Genomic DNA, 22,388 nt, shown 5'->3' on the forward strand with positions numbered 1-22,388 from the left:
GTTTAAAAAAAAAGTCATGGTCCAAATGGAAATGTTATTACTTTTAAATAGTTTGGAACATCAAAGAAAGTGTAAGAATAGATTTGGTGATTTACGGAACTTAAAAAATTACAAACTTTAACTTTGGTACTCTGCTCTCAGATAAGTGACAAATGGATGGACTGGGAGGCAGAAATACTCTTAAAATGGATTCAGAAAGCATTGGCAGGAACCTAAATTTCTTCCCAATGCTATCAAGTATTTTGAGAATCAGGTACAGTAGCATTACAGCTACCCACTAACTGGAGGAGGGAAACAACAGTTCATTAAGTGGACCAATTAGCAGTCACAATGCTCTCTTCTCCATTGCAGACATTTTGCTGTGATATGTATGAGATGCTGTGAGTAGAGAAACCACCAGGTATATCAAAGCAGCCTCACAGAGAATTCCCAAGAGATTGAAGTAGGGTTCTTCCTTAATGATCCTGTCTTAGTCTATGTAAGGATCTTCCCCAGCAGTAATAGCACAAGATGGCAGTTTCACCATTCCAATCGCTTGAGCCTACCAGCCTGGTACAGACACTCTAGAAGAAATTCTTCTTCTAGAATTCTGCTTACAGATCCAATAGTGGCCTTCTCTATGAATAGTGCAAATAAGCTATTGAGCAGCTGACCTTTGATTTGACCAGAAAAGCTGAGAAATGGGCCATTGTCCTTAATTGAATGGCAGCCCTGGTGTGATTATTTAATTTGCTGCTGCTTGTAAAAATCCACCTTGGTAATATTCAAGGAAAATAGAGGAAATTTCAGGTATTTAGAGAACATGTGAACAGGGGTCCAGAGAAAATGTGGAAGGGGTCCAAAGGCCTAGGCACATGAGGAAAAATCTTGGAAACTGGTATCACTGGTATGCTTTAGGAATGACCACCAAGCAGATTATGAAGTAGAAGGGGTAATGTTATTGAGATCAACAGCTTAGAAGCATTCTGAGAATCACAGCTTAGTGATATTGTTGAATAAGGTCTAGGAGTTTTGCAAGGAGTACAGTTGAAAGGAATTTGATTCAAACTACTCTCAGCATCTTTTAAGAAATCTGGCATTACACATACATCCAAAATTTCTTTGCATGCCACACTGCTCAATAGTTCTCCTGATTCTGTCTTATTGTAGTGCTTGATGATTTTGTTTAAAATCTATGTTTTAGTACAGAAATTTGTTAACCAGGAATAATTGCAAGTGTAAATTGCATTATTTAGCGTAAGTTATAAGGCAACAAAATATATCTCTACAGTAACTATACCAAGGACTTTGCATTCATCTTCTACAGTTTGACCCGCAGCATCTAGTATCGCCTTGGAAACACCTGAAATTTAAGTTTAAATGAAGGAATTAATTTATAGCAGCATAAAATAATCTCTTATGTTATAAATGATCACTAAGTCAACCATGGAATAATCATATCCACTCAAATTTGTGGCATCTGTGAATAAGGCAAGAAATAGCAAAGCTCTTCAATCAGAGTGGCGTCTTAAGTGAGAAACACAGAGCTCAACCACAAAGAATAAAACGAGAATAAAGGTAAAGTCACCAGAGTCCCCGAGGACCATAGGGCTGGTTTCTGATTAGGGAGAGACTACTGGTGGAGGTTTAACCTGATTTCCATCTGCAGAAAATGCAATGTGGATTCAAAATATTGGTGGATTCATCGTGACAAAATAGTCAAAAATATTAGCATTTAAAAACATTATTGCTAATAATGTTTTTTCTGAATTTGTGCAACCTCACACTTGTAAGACTATATTCTTGGGATAGATAGGTTATTCAGTACTAATCATCATTTATTAGGCCATTAAAATCTCACTTACTTTTGAATGCATGAGCTTTTTTTTACCTTTCTTTCATATTCAATGAATGGATTAGTATCCCTACCTCATGCCAACACACCAAATTTATTGTCAAGTTGGTCAGGGAGAACTGTAAGAGTCCATCTTCTGGAGAAGCAACTTTCTCCCGCAGCAAAACCTGAATTTGTGCGATGTGGCCACGAGACTCCTATGACAATAATGAGTGCTAAATTCCCTACCATTACTATTATAATAAAGTTCAAGTCATTCTCAGCTGTGTTGTATTTTCATGCGCAAAATCTGGACAGGAGTTAAAGATGAATAATTATATTTTGCAACTTTAAAAAACTTTTGAACACTGTACATTATACCTGCTCTCAGAGTGAAGTTACTGTTTGTTGAGTTGACAATGACATCAGTTTTCTCACACGTTATGTCTCCTGTTACAACTTCCATTGAAATCGGTCCTATTTGAACTTCAACATGATTTGATGCATGTGAGGAAACTGTTCCAAACACATTCTCTGTGAAGTGTGACAATCAATAAAAGCACCAATGTTAATGACATATTATTCCTTCTATTTAATGAGAGAGTTATCTGCTAAAAGAAACTGCATGCATGAGTTTGTATTAATATATGGACTAATTACATGTAAAATATGTAACAATAAACACAGACTCAGAGATGGAAGATATTAAGAGTCAATGACTAATCTAATAATCATAAATGTCAATGCTCAGACATGTTATCACAGCATTATTAAAATGCAGGAGGCTACCAATCGGCCCATCAAGTCCATTCTAGCCCTTTGAACAATTTAATTTATGAGCAAACTCTTGCCTTTTTCTGTAACCCTGCAAAATGTTTCTATTTAAATAACCCTCCAATACCCTATTGAATGGGACACTTCAAGGCAATGCATTCCAGACCCTCACAACGGACTATGTGAGAAAGTTATTTCTCTCCTCACATTTGCTTCTTTTGCAAAACAATTAGTTCTTGATTCTTTTACAGTCTTCACTCTATCATTTATGTCTGGACACCTCATGATTTTGTGTCAATTTTCTCCTCAGCCTTCTCCTTTCTAAGGAAAATACTCCCAACTTTTACAACCTTTCTTCATAACTGAAGTTTTTCATTCTTCCGTACGCTCACTGATGCAATCACATCCTTCCTAAAGTGTGGAGTCCAGAACTCTGTACAATATTCCTGTTGAGGTCTAATGAGCTGTATAACATTATCATGACCTTTTTCCTCCAAAACTCGTTGCCCCAAATACTGAAGCCCAGAATGCTGAATGCTTTATTAGTAGGTCTCACTGCCATCTTTATTAACTTAAAATAGATATACACCCAGGTCTCTCTGCTCTGGCACAACCTTTAGAATAGTACCCTTTGTTTCATATCGTATCTCCAACTTCTTTGCACCATAGTGTATTAACTCACAACTTTCCACATTGAATTTCCTTTATCACTAACCTGTCAGTTTCTTTCTGAAATGCTACACTCTCCTCCTCACAGTTTACAATTCTGACAAGTTCTGCATCATCTGCAAACTTTGAAACTGTCCCCTTCAAAGCAAAATCAGGAAAAGCTAGGATACCAATACTGACCCCTGAGGAAATCCACTAAGAACTTCTTTCAGATCAAAGAATATCCATTAGTCAGTGCTCTCTGTTTTCAATCCCTTTGTCAATTTTGTATCCATGTTGCTACTGTCCCTTTTATTCCATAACCTATAAGTTACCTCACAACTCTGTTTTATGGGACTGCACCAAATATCCTTTGGAAAATCAAGCGCACACATCAACAGCCTTAGCCTCCTCCAAGAAAAACTTTTTAGAATTTCCAGCAAATCATTTAGATACGCTTTTCATTCTGAACTAATGAATATTAATTCTATCCCTAACAATCATTTCTAAAGGGTTTTTCCCAACCAAAGTCATTTTCTTAAAACCTGTTTGGTAATTGCTAGGCTTATTTTTACAAGCCGTGTTAAACAATAATGCAATTGTTTGGAAGCGTCAAGTCATAGAGTCAAAGAGATGTAGAGCATGGAAACAGACCCTTTGATCCAACTTGTCCACGCCAACCAGATATCCTAAATTAATCTAGTCCCATTTACAGCATATCCCTACTCTCTTCCTATTCATATTCCCATCCAGATGCCTTTTAAATGTTGTAATTTTATCTACCTGCACCACTTCCTCTGGCAGTTCATTCCACATACACACTACTCTCTGCGTGGAAAAGTTGCCCCTTAGGTCCCTTTTACATCTTTCCTCTCTCACCTTAAACCTGTGCCCTCTAGTTCTGTACTCCCCTACCCTGGATCTTTAGCATGCCTCCAAATCAAGTAAAGATGGCAAGATTATTGCCAGTATCTACACAGCTCCCACTGTCACTTCCTTCAACATTGTAAATGTTCAACATCAATGTCCCTGGATGCATCTCATCTAGTCCCAGTGTCCCTTCAACTTTAAATACTGACAGCTTAATCAATGGTTCCTCACCATCAATCTTAATCTCTTCTACTGAGTTATCTCCCTTATCACAATTGACTGGACAGCACCTGCCTCAAAGATAAAGACAGGTTCAAAGTATTCACATGACAACCCATGCCAACTGCCTCCATGTAGGTTCTGATTTTACTACTGATGTGCTTATAGAAAACTTTGGGATTTCCCTTTGTGTTAGCTTCAAGTCTTTTCTTAATACCTCTTCATTTCTCTTATTTGCTTTATCACCTCCTTTCTGAGCTTTCTGTATTCAGCTTAGTTCCTAAATGTTTTAATACCTGACACCTTCTTTAACTTAATTTTGATCCCTTTCATCATCCAGGGAGATTTGATTTGTTTATCTTACCAATCACTTTTGAAGTAATATACCTTGACTGTACTCAAACCATTTCTTCTTCAGATAGCCCATTATTCAGCTATTCTTAGTTTATCCAGCCCAGCTTCATTCTTGTTCCATTGAAGTCATCTATCCACCAGTTTTTATTTTTTGACTCTGCACTGCCCACTATCATGCTAAACATGATAATACACTGACCCCATCTCCTAAAGGTCCCTTCACTTGATCTACTTTACCCACCTCATTCCCAAGAATCAGATCTAGCAGTCCATTATTATTTTTGTTGGATTGGACACGTATTACCATCAGAAATTCTCCTGAATAAAGTCTAGGAAAAAGTGAGGTCTGCAGATGCTGGAGATCAAAGTTGAAACTTTATTGCTGGAACAGCACAGCAGGTCAGGCAGCATCCAGGGAACAGGAGATTCGACGTTTCGGGCACAGGCCCTTCTTCAGGAATTTCCTGAAGAAGGGCCTGTGCCCGAAACATCGAATCTCCTGTTCCCTGGATGCTGCCTGACCTGCTGTGCTGTTCCAGCAATAAAGTTTCAACTAAAGTCTAGGAAAGCCTGCCCCTCACAACTTTTATGCCACCAATGTCTTAGCTGATATACAGATTATTCAAGTCCTCCATTACAACTAAACTATGATGTTTACACCTCTTCATAATTCCTTAGCAGATTTGTTCCTCCACATGGTTCTCACCAGTTGATGGTCTATAGATTTCACCAATCAACTTAATAATACCCTTTCTATTTCTTAGCTTAAGCCAAATTGATTTTATCCTCGAATCCTCTGAAACATCCTTGTTCCCCAGTACTACTCCCTTTAACCAAAAGTAACACCATTGCTTCTTTTATCTTGAGTTAGTTTAAATCCTCCCTGATAGCACTAGGAAAACATCCTGCAAGGAAGTCAGTTCCAGCCTTATTTAGATGCAGCTTGCCTAGTTTGTACAGGTGCTATTTCCCCATAGTGACCTAGGAAACTAAAACTCTCCTTCCTGCACCATTTTTCAAGCCATCTAGAAAATTCATCTGGTTTGTCTTCATTTTTCTATGTACACTTGCATGTGGAACTGGGTGTAATCCAGAAATTACTGCTTTAGATGTCCTGCTTGCCAATTTTCTACTTAGCCCTCTAAATTCCAATTGCATTCTCCTCCTACCTTCTTTCTGGAACTAATGTGGTCTATGAATCTTTGGTTGTTCACCTCCCCAAGAGGAATATCCTGCAGCTGCTTTATGATATCCTTGACTCTAACACCAGTGAAATAGCATACCATCCTGAAGTCACATTGTTGGCCACAGAAACTCCAATCTGTTCGCCTGAATAAATGACTCTCTATTCATACTGCTTTCCCATTCTTTTTCCTCCACTCCTGTACAGCTGGGTGAACTGTGCTGCCAGAAGCTTAGCACTCCTTCAAGGATACATCATCCTCACCATTCTCCAGACAGAAAATCTAGCTCGTGAGTCTGCAGACTCCTGCACTGTCTGCCTGCCTTCTCTTGGACACCTGGCAAGCACCCATTTTCTACTTGCCTGCTTGCTTTTGACTTGAGGTATGACCACCCTTTTGAACATGCTATTAACATATTTTTCCACCTTGTGGATGCACTTCAGTGAGTTTAGCTGCTACTCAGGGTATGAAACCTAGAGCTCACTTTTGTGCAATCAGTGACTGTTCAGCTCACGAGAAGTGTCCACTACTCCCCATAAGCCACTGGAGAGGCATACTACATATCTGAACTGCTCTGTCTTGCCTTAACCTCATACTTGCAAATTATTTTACCTACTTTAAATTTAGGTACTTCGACTTCATTTAATGCACTTTAATGTTACTCAAGCAAACTATAGAGGAGTACAATGCAGGACCTCTTTGATCTTACAAGTCAGGTTTCTCTATCTCTCTCAAGCCTCTAAATTTATACTTTCCCCACGTAAGTTTAAAAATTTAGCTTCCAAAATTACTGGAGCTAAAATACAGCCCCCAGCAGCAGCTGCTTGAAAATCAATCGATTCTCAAATTTCCTATGATGTCACTCTTAGAATATTCACTCTCCCTCCTCATGTAGTTTTATCTAGTTCACCATCTCTCCTTGTTCGGTTTTCCTGGTCCCCACTCCTTCTCCTCATGGTGGTTTGTAAAGTCTGCTTTCATTTTGCTCATTTCGAAGTGACAATATTGAATTAAATGAATGAAGTAATATGATTGCCCCTTTTGATGATTATGCGAAAAACATATCATAAAATCCCATTTAGTGTGAAAACAGGCCATTCGGCCCAACAAATCCATGCTGACGCTCCAAAGAGTAACCAACCCAGACCCATTCCCCTAATTTTCCCTGACTAATGCACCTAACCTACACATCCTTGAACACTATGGGCAACTTAGATTCGATTAGATCCCCTACAGATCCCCAACAAGTCCACACCGGCCCTCCGAAGACTAACCCACCCAGACCCATTCCCCTACCCTGCTTTTACCCCTGACTAATGCACCTAACACGATGGGTAATTTAGCATGACCAATTCACCTAATGGCACGTCTTTGGATTGTGGGAGGAAACTGGAGCACCTGGAGGAAATCCACAGAGACATGGGAAGAATGTGCAAACTCCACACAGTCAGCCAGCCGAGGTTAGAATCTAATCTGAGTTCCTGTCAGCGTGAGGCAGCAATGCTAACCACTGAGCCACTGTATCTGACACATAAATCACTTTGTAACTTTACAGTTCTTGAAGAGATCCAACGATATCATTATAATATAAATTGGACACACTGTGACTTGAGGGAATTTTCGACCAATTGTGTAAGCCTCAGCTGTGAGAAATGGGCTGGGCTGTGAGATATTTGGGATGCAATTTCTAAATTAGACATATTCAAGTCCTGGAAAGGTTTGTTAGACTTTACTTTTCATACTGAAAATTAAAACCTAATAAGATGATTGGGTAAATATGTACATAAGGTAAAGACGTTTTCTGAAATTTGTGTGTCCTTCATTGAATTGTTTAGTAAGATTACAGTACAGTATTGAGATTATGTGAGGGTGTGCACACCCTGCAGTATTCTTTGTTGGTGAATTGCAACTCTGTAAACATTTCTGGTGAAAAATGCTTAAGAAAAACTATGAAAAAGTTCGAAGTGGGTATAATGTTTTGTGTAATATTATTAGTAAATAGAAATTGTTGAAAATAATCAAATTGAGAAGTGACATGACAGACTCCCAAGCACTTGCCAAATCGTACAGAAAACAAATCAGAAGCAGTTTTTTTTAATTTAACTTATTTTACTCATCAACCCATTCAGAGATGTTATTACACAGCTTTAGAGCAGATGGGTCTTGAAACTGGGTCTTAGGAGTAGGGATACTACCACTGCACCACAAGAGAATACAAATCACTAAGTTTTTTTTAAATTTAACTCATTTTCCTAATCAACCTGTTCAGAGATGTTATTACACACTTCTTGAGCAGGTGGGACTTGAACTCAGGCCTCTTGGTTCGGGGTAGCGACACTACCATTGCACCTCAAGAATCCTAATCAGTAAGAGCTTAACCTAAATGGCAAATTCAGTGCACCTAATGAAACACAAATCTTAAGGTTTTGCAGATGAACTGCGAAAACCTTGACTATAGCAAACTACTTAAAAAAGTTGTATGTGTTTGGCACATCATTTGCCAAAATTGCAGTCAAATGCCCATAGATTTCCAGGGCTCACAGACATTCCTATAAAAATATAACTTAATACTTTTTGATGGTTGAATATAAATTTGGTGTTATGATATAAGTATTCAACTTTAGAATTCGTTTAATTGGAATGTGGAGATGAATACTGGACTGGGGAAAAGGAGAACAACATACATAAAAACAAATATAAGAAAACACTACATGTGCTGAAAATCTGTAAATTTACAGTCAGCTTTCATTCAATATTTCATTATATATTATACAATTTCCAGGACCTAAGTAGTGACTTGACATTAACTTATTTAATTACAGTTAAAAAAAAATCAGTAAAAATGAAATGTGTTTGACAGTGCAACTACATAAAAGGAAGCACAAAAATATTTTGCTTGTATTTTTTAAAAAAAAGCGAAATATTTATTTAATCCATCTTTAGAAACTAACAGAAGGAAAATACAATCTACAGTATACTCTTTTTTATTATTAAACTGTACCTGGATCTAACAATCGCTGAATGATAGAAGGGAATTAGTTGTGGTAAGAAATGTTTCTTTCAAACTTAGTGTGCTTGCTAGAATAAATCAATTCAATTAGAATGTGACTTGAATAATCACCAACCTGAGGGTTTCTGCGTCATTTTCTGCTGGGGGTTAAAAGTTCTTTTGAATTCGTGGGACATTGCCTAAGTTTAAAAATATTGTTAATATTGCAAACAATACAGATACCTTTCACAACAAGTACTCTAAGAAAATGAACTGCTTTGCATTTGCAGCATGATTTTTACATGAACAAAATCAAAAATGTTGAATAAAATGAAAGCTAATAATGAGTAATGACACAAACATTTTCAATGAAATATAAGAAAAAGTTGAATTACAACATAAAAGTAATCACCAACCAAAGTAAAATATTGTGGGTGCTGAAAATAAGAAACAAAAAAATGGAAACCCACCCAATTCATTCGGGAGAAATTACAAAAAGGAAATCAAAATTCATTGGGGATGGGTTCAGGAAGATGTGTGGTGTAGATTCACTGCTTTCTTGTCTTTGATTTAGTCCAGGATTGGAGTGCTCAACAATTGCCTTCTCCCCTGGAGATAACTTTATTTGTTTTAGCCATAGTAATGCTTTCCAAGAACATGCCCATTCCAAATGTTAACCTGTTTGGCCTCTAGTTTCCTGGTTTATCCCTCTTCCCCTCTTCTTGTATTTTGGCACAACATTAGGTGACCCTCCAGGTCCCTGGCACTACGCCTACATCCAATGGCAATTGAATGACTTTAACCAATGCCTTTGCCTTGGTCTTTGTTAACAGGCTTGAAATTCTTCACTCTTCCCTGAAGCCTCTTTCTCTCTTATCCTCCTTTGTAGCCTAGCTGTTATCTGCTCTGAAGCCTTCTCTCTCCAAATCCCCTTGAGATCTCCTTCTCTTCCATTATTCCTCTTTGTGGTCCTCACAAAGCTTCCTCACACCCTTTCAGTCCCCTACTGTCTCCTTATATATCCCACCAGATTCCTTGTAGTCTCCCTGTCTCTCATCAATCCTTTTTGATGACTCACTATCTCTCACAATCCTAGTGCAGTCTTGTTGTTCCTCCTAGTCCCTGTGGACTCTGTCTCCCCCAAGCCCATTCTCATTTTCTCCAAGCCTCCGTGCATTCTTCGCTACAGTACTCTTGCAGCCTCATTCATCTCCGCAAATCTCAGACCTCAAAAAGGCTGTTCCCAGCTGTGGCTACTCCTCCCAGCCACAGCAAAATGGAGGTGGGCACATGGACAGATCCAACCTTTGACCTCTTGGACTTCCACACAAACCTCCCACTGCTCATAACCTTCCAGATCCTGGACCTAAGTCATCAGACTCCTGCCAGTGTCTTCACGGAGTTGAGGAGAAATTACCTTTCCCAAGGGTTGTTATTCTGTGGAATTAGCTATCCCAAAGTGCAGTGGATGCTGGGACAGTGAGTAAATTTAAGGAGGAATTAGGCAGATTTTTAACTGTTAATGGGTTGAAGGGATATGGAGAGAAGCCAGGAAAATAGAGATGAGGAGCATATCAGCCAGGGTATGCTCAGGCTCCTTGGGGAAAATAGCCTAATTCTGCTCCTATCTTTTGAACTTATCTCCTCTCCATTCTCTCTGAAACTCCTCAACAGCACTGCTTACTTACTCACTTCGAAAAAAGAACAGTATAGCACAGCAACAGGTCCTTCAAGCTATTTAAACTATACCAACACATGATGCTTTTCTAAACTAAAAACCTTTTGCCTCTACATCGTCAGTACTCTTCTATTCCCTGTCTAATCATACATCTGTCAAGATACATCTTAAATGTTGCTATTGTTTAGTGTCCAAAGAGTGTCCAAGCCTCTGCTCAAAGCTCAGATGCTCCAAACCAGACAACATCCTGGTAAACCATTTCTGTACCCTCTCCACATCCTTCTGGTAATGTGGCAACCAGGACTATGCACAATATTCTAAATATGGCTTAACTAAAGTTCTATACAGCTGCAATACAACTTGATCATTTTTATGCTCTATGCCCCGAATTATTAAGGCAAGCATGTTAGATGCATTTTTGAGCACCTTATCCATTCGTGTTGCCACTTTTAGGGATCTGTGGATCTGTACACCTAGATCGCTTTGTATGTTGATGCTCCTAATGGTTCTGCCATTTACTGTGTACTTCCCTCCTGCATTTGATCTCCCAAAACACATCGCCTCACATCTGCCCAGTTCAATTCCATCTGCCATTTCTCTGTCCAACTCTCTAGCCTATTTATTTTTAATTATTTCCTGCGATGTGGACGTCACTTGCTGGGCAGTGTTTATTGCCTGTCCCTAGTTGCCCTTGAGAAGTTGGTGTGAGCTGCCTTCTTGAATCGCTGCTGTCCACCTGCTCTGGGTTGACCCACATTAGGGAGGGAATTCTAGGATTTTTATCTTGCAACAGTGAAGGAACAGCAGTATATTTCCAAGTCAGGATGGTGAGTGGCTTACAGGTGAAATTGAAGGTGGTGGTGTTCCCATATATCTGCTGCCCTTGTCCTTTTAGATGGAAGCGGTCGTGGGTTTGGAAGATGCTGTCTGAGGAATTTCTGCAGTGCATCTTATAAACAGTACACACAGCTGTTACTGAGTGTCGATGGTGGAGGGAGTGGATGCTTGTGGATATAGTGCCAATCAAGCAGGCTGCTTTGCCTTGGATGATGTCAAGCGTCTTGAGTGTTGGGATTGCACTCATTCAGGCAAGTGTGGAGTATTCCATCACACTCTTGACTTGTGCCTTGTAGATGGTGGACATGCTTTGAGAAATCAGGAGGTGAGTTACTTGCCACAGTATTCCTAGCCTCCGATCTGCTCTTGTAGCCACTGCGTTTATGTGGCAAAACCAGGTGAGTTTCTGATCAATGGTAATCCCCAGGATGTTGATAGTAGGGGATTCAGTGATGATAACACCTTGAATGTCAAGGGGCAGTGGTTAGACTGCCTCTTATTGGTGATGTCTGGCATTTGCGTGGAGCGAATATCAGTTGCCAGTTGTCAGCCCAAGCCTGGATATTATCCAGATCTTGTTGCATTTAGACACAGACCACTTCAGAGCCTGAGGAGTCGTGAATGGTGCTGAACATTGTGCAATCATTGGCGATCATCCTGACTTCTGACCTTTATGATAGAGGGAAGGTGACTGATGAAGAAGCTGAAGATGGTTGAGCCTGGGGCACTACCCAGAGGAATTCCTGCAGAGATGTCCTGGAGATGAAATGACTGACCTCCAACAATCATTGCCATTTTCCTTTGTGTCAGCTATCACTCTAACCACTGAAGAGTTTGCCCCATTGATTCTCATTTTGCTAAGGCTCCTTAATGCCATGTTTGGTCGAAAGCAGTCTTAATGTCAAGGACTGTCATGCTCACCTCATGTCTGGAATTCAGCTCTTTTGGCAATGTTTGAACAAAGGTTGTAATGAGGTCAGGAACTAAGTGGCCCTGGCAGAACCCAAACTGGATATCACTGATCAGGTTATTGCTCAGCAGGTGCTGCTTTATAGCACTGTTGCTGACACCTTCCATCACTTTACTGATGATTGACAGTAAACTGATGGGATGGTAATTAGCCAGGTTGGATTTGTCCTGCTTTTTATGTACAGGACATACTGGGGCAATTTTCCACACTGTCGCTTAGTGTTAGTGTTGTAACTGCATTGGAACAGGTTGGCTTGGGAAACAGGAAGTTCTGGAGCACAAATCTTCAGTAATATTGCCTGAATATTGTCAGGGCCTGTAGCCTTTGCAGTATCCAGTGCCTTCAAACATTTCTTGATATCACGTTGATCTGTATCCTCACAACCCTATTGGCAGCAAGCCTGGAAGACAACCGGCCTATGATTGGAGAACCAACTCTTCACCATTTCCTTCCACTGAACTTATGGAAGCAACATTTCTTCAGTTGGTTAGCCCTGAGAGTCAATTTTTCCAGGGAAATTTGGGAATTTTTGCAGGATTCACCAGTTGCTCCCATGTAACTTGAGTTGAAAAGTGTGGTGCTGGGAAAGCACAGCAGGTCAGGCAGCATCCGAGGAGCAGGACAGTCAATGTTTTGAGCATTCGCCCTTTATCAGGAATTGGTCACAGTTGTTGGAGGTCAGTCATCTCAGCTCCAGGACATCTCTGATGAAGGGCTTATGCCTGAAATGTCGATACTCCTGCTCCTCAGATAGTGCCTGACCTGCTGTGTATTTCCATCACCACACTTTTCAACTCTGATCTCCAGCATCTGCAGTTCTCACTTTCTCCCTTGTATTTTAAACACAGTTTCTGCCCTTCTGTGGTTAGAGAAGCTGTGAGTGAGATGATATGCAGAAATCAGCAAAGTGCTTTGGAGAGGAAATGCTCAGCAGGATAGTGAGGCAGTCAAAGGTTCAGGAGCGTTGGTCAGTAGGAAGACCTTGGGACTTCGGGTGAGTTGACAAGCAGGAAGCACAGGGTCAGGAGAAGCTGTGAGTGGCAGTGAAAGAGACGGTTGGAAGAAAAGGCAAGCAGAGGGGAGCAAGGTGTAAAGGAGAGGCAGCTAATGGAAGTGAGTAAAAGAGGCTGGAAGACTCAGGGAGAAAAAGTAATGTGGGGATTAGCAGAGGCAGCAAGTGGGAGAGAGAGGGAGGATTAGGGACAGCCAGTGAGTGAAAAGATTCAGTGAGATCCCAAATGGTCTGGAATGTGAAGATTGGGAGAGGCTGTGATTGAGAGGGAATGAGAGGATTGAGAGACCCATTGAGCAAAACAGAGTGTATTCAAGAACAGATTCAGCAACCCCACTTACAACAATGCTGTTAGCACATGTACAGTAACTGTACTAAAACAAAAATATAAGCACAGCTATTCAACTATCTAATCAAACTGGTTAAGCTAAAATGTTTCAGTAAAAGGTACAAGATTATTTCTTCATATTTCATTTCAATATATTTTGTTATCCGAATCAACGTATAAACTAGTCACCCATTTTTACAAAATTTGGCTTCACTAGATTTGAAACAAGAGATTTGAAAATGAAGTTCATTATAATAAATTCATACCTGTAAAGTAGAATCATCATCAGGATGTATCACAAAATAAACGTTCTGAAGGTGTTTTATATTTCTCTTACTACTGAACTTGACAACAATTTCAATCATCAAGCTTGCAACAAAATCCTTTGGAAAACACAATTTTCCTGTTCCAATTGCTGGGAATGCGATGGAAGACAGCTGTAATGCTTCTATATTCTTTAGACAGTCTTTGATTATATTTTTTAACAACTGCAAAGTAATTTCACATGAAGTGTTTTATTCAATAGTGTAATACTTCATAAACATATGTTATTGTATTGAAACTGTCATTAAAATATATATTACCTTGCATGCATCTCCCTTCCCTTGATCCCAACCAGGAGCAATAACATGAAAGACTTCAGTACAGTTAAGATTACATCCTTTTGTTTCGATAATTTTTCCTACAGCATGCTTTTTACTCATCTTTTCATGTAACAGTAACTGTTGGAGTTTCGGACCAGCTTTCTTTAACAGTGCTTGGGAAACTGCACCACTGCTAAGATCAAAATCCATTCCAATTACATTTACAATGACGTCAGTCTGGAAATAGAAAGCAAATGATTAGAATAATGGTAAAAGAAGATATTTGGAATGAGCATAACAGATAAAGCAAATTAGCTTAGAACCTGAACTCGTACATAGGATTATAATGTTATATCTGTGACAGAAACTTGGTTGAGAGATGGCCAAGGTTGGCAACTCAATGTTCCAGGGTTTAGATGTTCCAGAAATGATACAGAGGAATGTAAGAGGGATGTGCGGATTGCATTACTGATTAAGGAAAATGTCACAGCTGCATTAAGAGAGGACTCACCCAGCGAGGATTTAGGAAATAACAATGGTGCAATCTTCACGATGGGATTATACCACAGACCTTCCAAGTGCCAGTTGGAATTAGCAGAACAGGTATGTAATCAGATGTCAAAACAACAGGTTTGTAATAGTGAGTGATTTTAATTTCCCTAATAGTCACTGGGACTTCCTTAGTGCCAAGGGCTTAGATGGGGCATAATTTGTTAGTTGTATCTAGGATTCTTAAACCAATATGTAGGTAGCCCAACTAGGGCCATATTTGACCTTGGTTAGGAGAATAAGCATGGCCAGGTAATCACGCTTTCAGTGGGGGAGTATTTTTGGAATAGAGTTCATGATGCCGTAGGTTTTAAGGTCGTTATGTAAAAGGATAAGACTGGTCCTCAGCTGAAAGCTCTAAATTGGAGGAAGGCTGATTACATCAGTATTAGGCAGGAACTGAAAATATTGGAATGATGCAGCTGTTTGAAGATAAGTCCATGACATGTGGGAATCTTTTAAAAGCTAGTCGACCAGAGTTGAGGACAAACATGTTCATGTAAGGACGTAAGATAAGGATGGTAAGAGTCGGAAGCCTTGTATGATGAGAAAAGTTGTAAGTTTAGTTAATAAGAAAACGGAAGTGTATGTAAGGTTTAGGAAACAAGACCTTTGCCAACTTGTCATGAGTTCTGTGCAATTTCATCTTCTGCCTACCATGCAGAGCCTTGACAAATGCTTTAGTAAATCCACGTAGACAATATTCACTGCGTTACCAGTGTCAAAAAACAGAAAATAATTTACAAAAAGGAATTAGGAGGACAAGTAGGATTAAGCAAAGTCCCAAAGCATTTTATATGTATATTAGGAGCAAGAAGGTAACTCGGGAAAGGGTAGGTTCACTTAAAAACGAAGGAGTGAAGTTATGTATGAAAACAAAGTAAGTGAGTGAGGTCCTAAATGAGTTCCTCAAATCGGTATTCATTTGGAAGAAAGACACGGATGATGGTAAGTTTACAGAGGGATTTGTTGATACTGAAGGCATGTTGATATTAAGGAGGTGGTGGTGTTGGGTGTCTTGAAAAAAATGAAGCTATATAAGACCCCAGTGCCTGATGGGACCATAACATAATCCAGGCACACTTTGAAAAACATGCCTTGCATATTTCTTTTAAGCTTCCCCCTCGCACCTTGAACCGGTGTCCCCTAGTAATTGACCTCTCCACCTTGGGGAAAAAAACCTCATACTTAACACTCTATCCATGACATTCACAATCTTATAAACTTCTATTAGGTCACCCTTCAACCTCCTGCATTCCAGTGAAAACAAACCCAGTTTATCCAAACTTTATTCATAGCTAAAATCCTCCAAATCACTCAACATCCTGGTAAACCCTCTCCAAAATATCCACATCCTTCTGGTAGTGTGGTGACCAGAACTCTGCGCAGAGAAGATCTTGGATCAATCAGATGATCCTGAAGGTGGAAACTGCTGAGGCTTTGACAGAGATCTTTGTATCTTCATTAGCCACAGGTGAGGGCCCAGAAGACTTGAGAATAGCCAACGTTGTTCCTTTATTCAAGAAGGATAATAAAGATAGTACAGGAAATTATAAGCCCTTGAGCCTTATATCAGTGACAGGAAAATTACTGAAGAAGATTCTTTGGAACAGGATTTACTCATATTTGGAAAAGAATGGACTTACTAGAGATAGTCAACATGGCTTTCTGCAAAAGAGATCTTATCTCACAAACTTGATTCTGGTTTTTGAGGAAGTGACAAAACATTGATAGCGGTAAGGTAGTGGATGTTGTCCACGTGGATTTACTAAAGCATTTGTCAAAGTCCTGCATGGTAGGCTGGTCTAGAAGATGAAATTGCACAGAATTCATGATATGTTGGCAAGTTGAACACAAATTGGCTTGGCCATAGATGACAGAGGGTAGTTGTGGAGGAGTGCTTTTCCAACTGGAGGTCTATGACTAGTGCTGTTCTGCAAGGCTCAGTGTTGAGACCTCTGTTGTTTGTAATATATATATAAATGATTTAGATGAAAATGTCGGTGGTCTGTTTAGTAAGCTTGTAGATGACATGAAAATTGGTGGAGTTGCAGATAGTGAGGAAACTTGTCAAAGGATGTAGCAGGATATAGACCAGCTGAAAAGTTGGTATAGAAATGGTAAATGTAGTTTACTCAGGACAAATGTGATGTGATGCATTTTGAGAGGTCAACTGCAAAAGAAAATATGCAGTTAATGTTAAGACCTGCATTGATATACATAACAAAGAATAATACAGCTCAGGAACAAGTCCTTTGGCCCTCCAAGCCTGTACTGACACATTTTGCCCTTTCATACGAAAACTCATACTTGCCACTCTATCCATGACATTTACAATCTTATAAACTTCTATTAGGTCACCCTTCAACCTCCTGCATTCCAGTGTAAACAAACCTAGTTTATCCAAACTTTATTCATCGCTAAAATCCCCCAAATCACTCAACATCCTGGTAAACCCTCTCCAAAATATCCACATCCTTCTAGTAGTGTGGTGACCAGAACTGTACACAGAGAAGATCTTGGATGCAAGTCCATAGCTTCCTGAAAGTGGTAACACAAGAGGATAAGGTGGCAAAGGAGGCATACTACATGCTTGCCTTCATCAGTCAGGGCACTGAAAATAAAAATTTGCAAGTCATGTTGCATCTGTATAAAATTTTACTTTGGCCACATTTGGGGTATTAGTGTGTATTTCTGGTCACCACATAATAGGGATAATATGGAGGTTCTGGGGAGGATGCAGAAGAGATATACAAGGATGCTGCCTGCACTGCAATGTATTAGCTACAAGGTGAGATTGGATAAACTTAAAAATTTTTCACTAGAGGTTGGAGGCTGAGGGGCAACCTGATAGAATTATCAGAGGTATGGATTGGGTGGATAATCAAATGGACCTGTCAAATATTAGGGGGCAAAAGTAGGTGAGGGGGGACAGTTATTAGGAGATGTGTGAGGGAAGTTTTTTTACACAGAGGGTAGCAGGTGCTTGGAATGTGCTGCTGGGAGAGGTGGTAGAAGCAGATATGATAGGCAGGTTTAAGAGGTATTTAGACAGGCACATGAAAAGCCAGAGAATAGTTGGATATGGACAAGTAGGTAGGATTAGTTTAGAACACCATCATGGTGGTCTGAAGGGCCTCTTTCTGTGCTGTTCTGTTCCATGTTTCATAACAATCTCAACAAAATGAATTATAATGAAGACTTACAGCTACATCTTGGATTCCGCCTTTGAGAATAAAAACATTTAGACCTTCCTTTGTCTGGGCTTCATGCACACAATTCATGCTTCTGTTGCTTATCTTGCTGCCACTGTAAGGCGTTTTTGGAGGTGTGGGAGTAGGTCCAATAAGTGCAAATTCACCCAAGATTTTCTGAACTGCAACTGAAACGGCTTGAACTGTTTGTTCATCAAGATTTACTAAATGGATTTCTTTTATTGAACTGCCACCCCGTGAATTAAGATAGTGCTCTCTTATTGATCTGACAATGACTTCTGCACATAAATTCAATGGAAATCCAAATATTCCTGAACTAATAGCAGGAATTGCTATAGTCTTCAAATTGTGGCTTTCTGTAAGATGCAGACTTTGAATTATGGCCTTCCTTAAGTCTTTCTTAGCTTTGTCTGCATCAGTTGCCATCCATCTTGGACCAACTGCATGAATTACTCTGGAACATGGTAGTTTACCAGCACCAGTAATAACTGCACCTCCAGGTGCAAGGGATCCTTGACTGTGAACAATCCGGTTGGAATCAGTTTGCAATATTGGGCCAGCTGCTTTTAGTAGAGCTGCTGCAAGGCCTCCAATGTGCTGCAGTTCTTCATTTGCTGCATTGACAACCACATCAACTTCAGTCTTGCAGAGGTCTCCTTTATAAACAATTACTAAAGGCCCACCAGGTAACTGCACTTTATAGTGAGCTTTGCCCAATTTAGCATTGTCTCCAAAGACTCCAGGCTCAACCATCTTTAGAATGCAACCAAATTTATGCATCACTGTAGAAACATACATATCTTCTTTTTCTTTGAAAACCTTCTTTGTTCCCGGTTTAGTAATTTCAAAGACAGAACTAATTACCTTGGCAGCTTCACTTAAAAGATCATTCTCTATTTTAAGGACATACACTTGGGGACCAGATAGTAAAACACTTGAACTATTTTTCACAATATTAACTTCAATTTTCAGGTCCTTTGCTGCTGGGTGGAGAAAATCAAGTTTCTTAATATCCATCAAAAACTGCAGGATTCCAGCAGATTTCAAGGAAACTTCTTTTTGAATGATTGTGTTTTTCTTGACAAAATCTGAAAGCATTTCAAAAACATCCATGACAGGCCCAGAATAGCCAAAGATAATGACCTGCACATGGTCATCTAGTGGCATATCCTTGATTTCAACCTGTATCATGGGAGAATTTAGCTTCATGCACAATTTTCTTTTCAGTTGTGCCCACTCATGCATTTTAATGACTCCTGAATCTTCTACCTCAATATATTTGAAATTCAAATGTTTTCTGATCTGTTCCTCTGCTGCACGTAAAAAACAATCCTTACTTCCTATCAGTAGCATGTTGTTATCTTTAATGTCATACACAGCATTGATTCCATTTGATATGAACAAGCAGCAGGACATTTCAGTGGAATCTAATTTTTGTAGAAAATCAATAAGGTGAGGGTTCATATCAACTTGTTTTCTTTTTACTTGAACACGTTCTTCTAAAATGTCACTTTTGGCAGCATAAACATCTTTAGGCAAACCATATAACGTAATATGACCTGCAGATGCATTCCATTCCATTTTAATGTTTGGGAATGTTGTGGAAATACGCTTTTCAAGACCAGTGCTCAATAATAAATTATATTCAGCAGGATCACAGTTCACTTTCTCAGTCAAACTCTGTTTCTTTCTTTCCAATTCATCAATGGCTTTACACACAACTGATTGGAATAATTGTTGAAAAGTATCTACACTGTCAGATTCTCCAGCGACTATTACTTGTCCATTTGAAATAGCTGGTATTACAACAATATCTTGGTTCAAATACTGGTCAAGATCTCTCTGAATTGTTTCCCAGATATGTCGCCTCACATTATTTTCAACGGCTTTGTATTTTGACAGGATATCAGTTAAATTATCTGAAGCCACTTGATTCCACTTCTTAACAAGTTTTTTGAATGAATTTTCTTGTCCTGAAAACGTTGGAGATATCTTGATAGAATCTGACAAGTCTGTGTCAATGTTACAATGATGCACTGACATTTTGTCTTTGATTTCTGCAATTCGCCTTCTGTCTTTCTTAAGAAACTGTAAGACGTAGGGATTAATCTTGATGGTGAAGGGATCAGGCATTTTCACAACTGGTCCTTTGTTGCCATATAAAGCTGAACCCAAACTCTTGAAGTAGGGATAGACATAGACTGGAGTTTCCTCAATAATGTGTGTTTTAGCCAAGATGGTATCCAGAACTATAAATGAGACAAACAAAGTTATGTTCACAAAACATCTTCTTGGAACAATGAGCAGAATTAAACTCAATTAGCTTGACAACATCCAGGACAAAGCAACCTGCTAGGTGAGCACCACATCCATAAAATTCACACCCTCCCTCATCAACACTCCATAGTAGCAGTAAGATGCAGACTTTCACTAAGGTTCATTAGACAACACTTTCAAGACACATGACCACTTCCATGTAGAAGGACAAGGGTAGCAGGTACATGGAAATACCACAACCTGCAAGATCCCCTCCAAGCCACTCACAATTCTGACTTGGAAATATGCTGTCCCTTCAGAGTCACTAGTCGAAATCCTGGAACTTCCTTCACACTGGCATTGTGGGTGTACCTACATCAAATGAACTGTGGCTGTTCAAGGAGACAGCTCACCACCATCTTCACAAAGAAAACTAGAGAGGGCAATGAGTGCAGGACCAGACAGCTGCACTCACATCCCATGAATAATGAACGATAATTCATATCCTCTTCTATCACTCGAAAATAGGCATTTGGAAGGGGGTGTTGTTTCCAATGGTACCACTGGTATAAAATGTTGCCAGTCACTGTATTAGTCATCAATTGATAGTAGGACATCTGCACTGCAAGGTCCTGTGGACAGTTTGGGACCCTTATCTAAGGAAAGTTACACTGGCTTTGGAGACAGACCAGAGAAGGTACATTAGGGTGATCCTGGGTATGGAGAGACTGTTTTATGAGGAGATTGATCATGTACTCAATGAAGTTTACAAGAATGAAAAGCGACCTTATTAAAACATTCAAGATTCATAGAGAACTTTGCAGGGTAGATGCGGAAAGGTTGTTTCCCCATGTGGGAGAGTCTAGAATCAGAGGATATTATTCAAGAATAAAGGGTCACCCATTTAAAACTGAGATGAGGAGGACTTTAGTCTGTTAGTGGGTAATGAATCTGCAGAATTCTTTACCTCAGAGAGCTGCAGGGGCTGGGTCATTAAGTACATTCAAAGTTAAGAGAGATAACATTTTAATCAGTTAGAGGTTATGGGGAATGGCATAAAAGTGGGGCTGAGGATTATCAGATCAATGATGATCTTACTGAATGCCAGTGCAGATTTGATGAGCTTAATGGCCAACTGTGAACCACAAACCCTCATGTCAACCAATGCTTTTGGTCATTCAGGGTGCCTGGAAATGACCAAAGAGGGGTTAACATCACCTGTGGCCATTAAATCAGCTTCTTTACTTTAAATGGTCTACATTTTCCAATATGCAAATATTACCATTAGAACTTTCAAAAGAAACAATTGCTACATTGTCCTCAGGTGCCATTTCAATGGCAGTCACATCTCCGCTTCCATTTTTCGGATTTTCAAAGTACAGTTTTAAGAATTGGTCACTGACATTGGAAGGTAGATTCTCCACTCTCACACTTGTTGTTATCTCCAGCTGCTGTGCCATAATCTGTTGGCTGTTACTCAATACTTTTCTGGAGCACTTTTCAATGAAGTCATTTGTGTCTAAAAGTAAATTAAAACAAAAAAAAGACATGATACATTTTCTGGAAATATATCTGAGGATTCTTAATAAATAGAAGGTACAAATTGAAAGGATTGCTTAATACTCATAACACCTTTGATTATTAGGAAAGCAATTTAGGAAAAGAGGATGATGGGCATTTTTATAAGCAAATGCCAATTTTTGTGAATTCCATGCACATCAAAGAGAAGTCATGGTAGCAGAAAGTATAGTATTTTCTGTTACACTAGTTATACGTGATTGTATCCATTTTCCCCTAATTCTATCTTTTGAGATATTTCTTCACATATATTTCTTCACATCTCTAGCTCTCTGTCAACTTGGCACTAAAATTTGTTTTTACTGCTTACAAACATGCTCAACATAACACATTTGATTCTTTAATCAGAATATCCATGCTGTAATGTAATCATGCCATTGTAATTGTAGCCCAACCCTGCAATATTGACATTGTCACACTGAAGGGGGATTCTCCTGCTCCTTGGATGCTGCCTGACCTGCTGCGCTTTTCCAGCAACACATTTTCAGCATTGTCACACTGAATCAAAGACTGAAGATCAAAGGAATATT

General features: G+C 39.4%; 1 protein-coding gene across 1 annotated transcript in view; it reads right to left on the reverse strand.

The window, feature by feature from the left end:
* Positions 1 to 22,388, reverse strand: part of LOC122551674 (protein mono-ADP-ribosyltransferase PARP14-like) — a 74,217-nt gene that overhangs the window by 24,694 nt on the left and 27,135 nt on the right. Inside the window, exons 5-11 of the mRNA XM_043693978.2 lie at positions 21,563 to 21,799; positions 18,016 to 20,273; positions 14,261 to 14,497; positions 13,943 to 14,164; positions 8,988 to 9,051; positions 2,195 to 2,347; positions 1,280 to 1,342 (exon numbers count right to left, since the gene is read on the reverse strand). Coding sequence (XP_043549913.2) covers positions 1,280 to 1,342; positions 2,195 to 2,347; positions 8,988 to 9,051; positions 13,943 to 14,164; positions 14,261 to 14,497; positions 18,016 to 20,273; positions 21,563 to 21,799 — 3,234 coding nt within the window. The remainder of the gene's footprint in view (positions 1 to 1,279; positions 1,343 to 2,194; positions 2,348 to 8,987; positions 9,052 to 13,942; positions 14,165 to 14,260; positions 14,498 to 18,015; positions 20,274 to 21,562; positions 21,800 to 22,388) is intronic.

Source organism: Chiloscyllium plagiosum, unplaced genomic scaffold, assembly GCF_037043375.1.
Source record: "Chiloscyllium plagiosum isolate Xiang-an unplaced genomic scaffold, Cpla_swu_hap1 HiC_scaffold_7, whole genome shotgun sequence".
NCBI classification, from domain to species: domain Eukaryota; kingdom Metazoa; phylum Chordata; class Chondrichthyes; order Orectolobiformes; family Hemiscylliidae; genus Chiloscyllium; species Chiloscyllium plagiosum.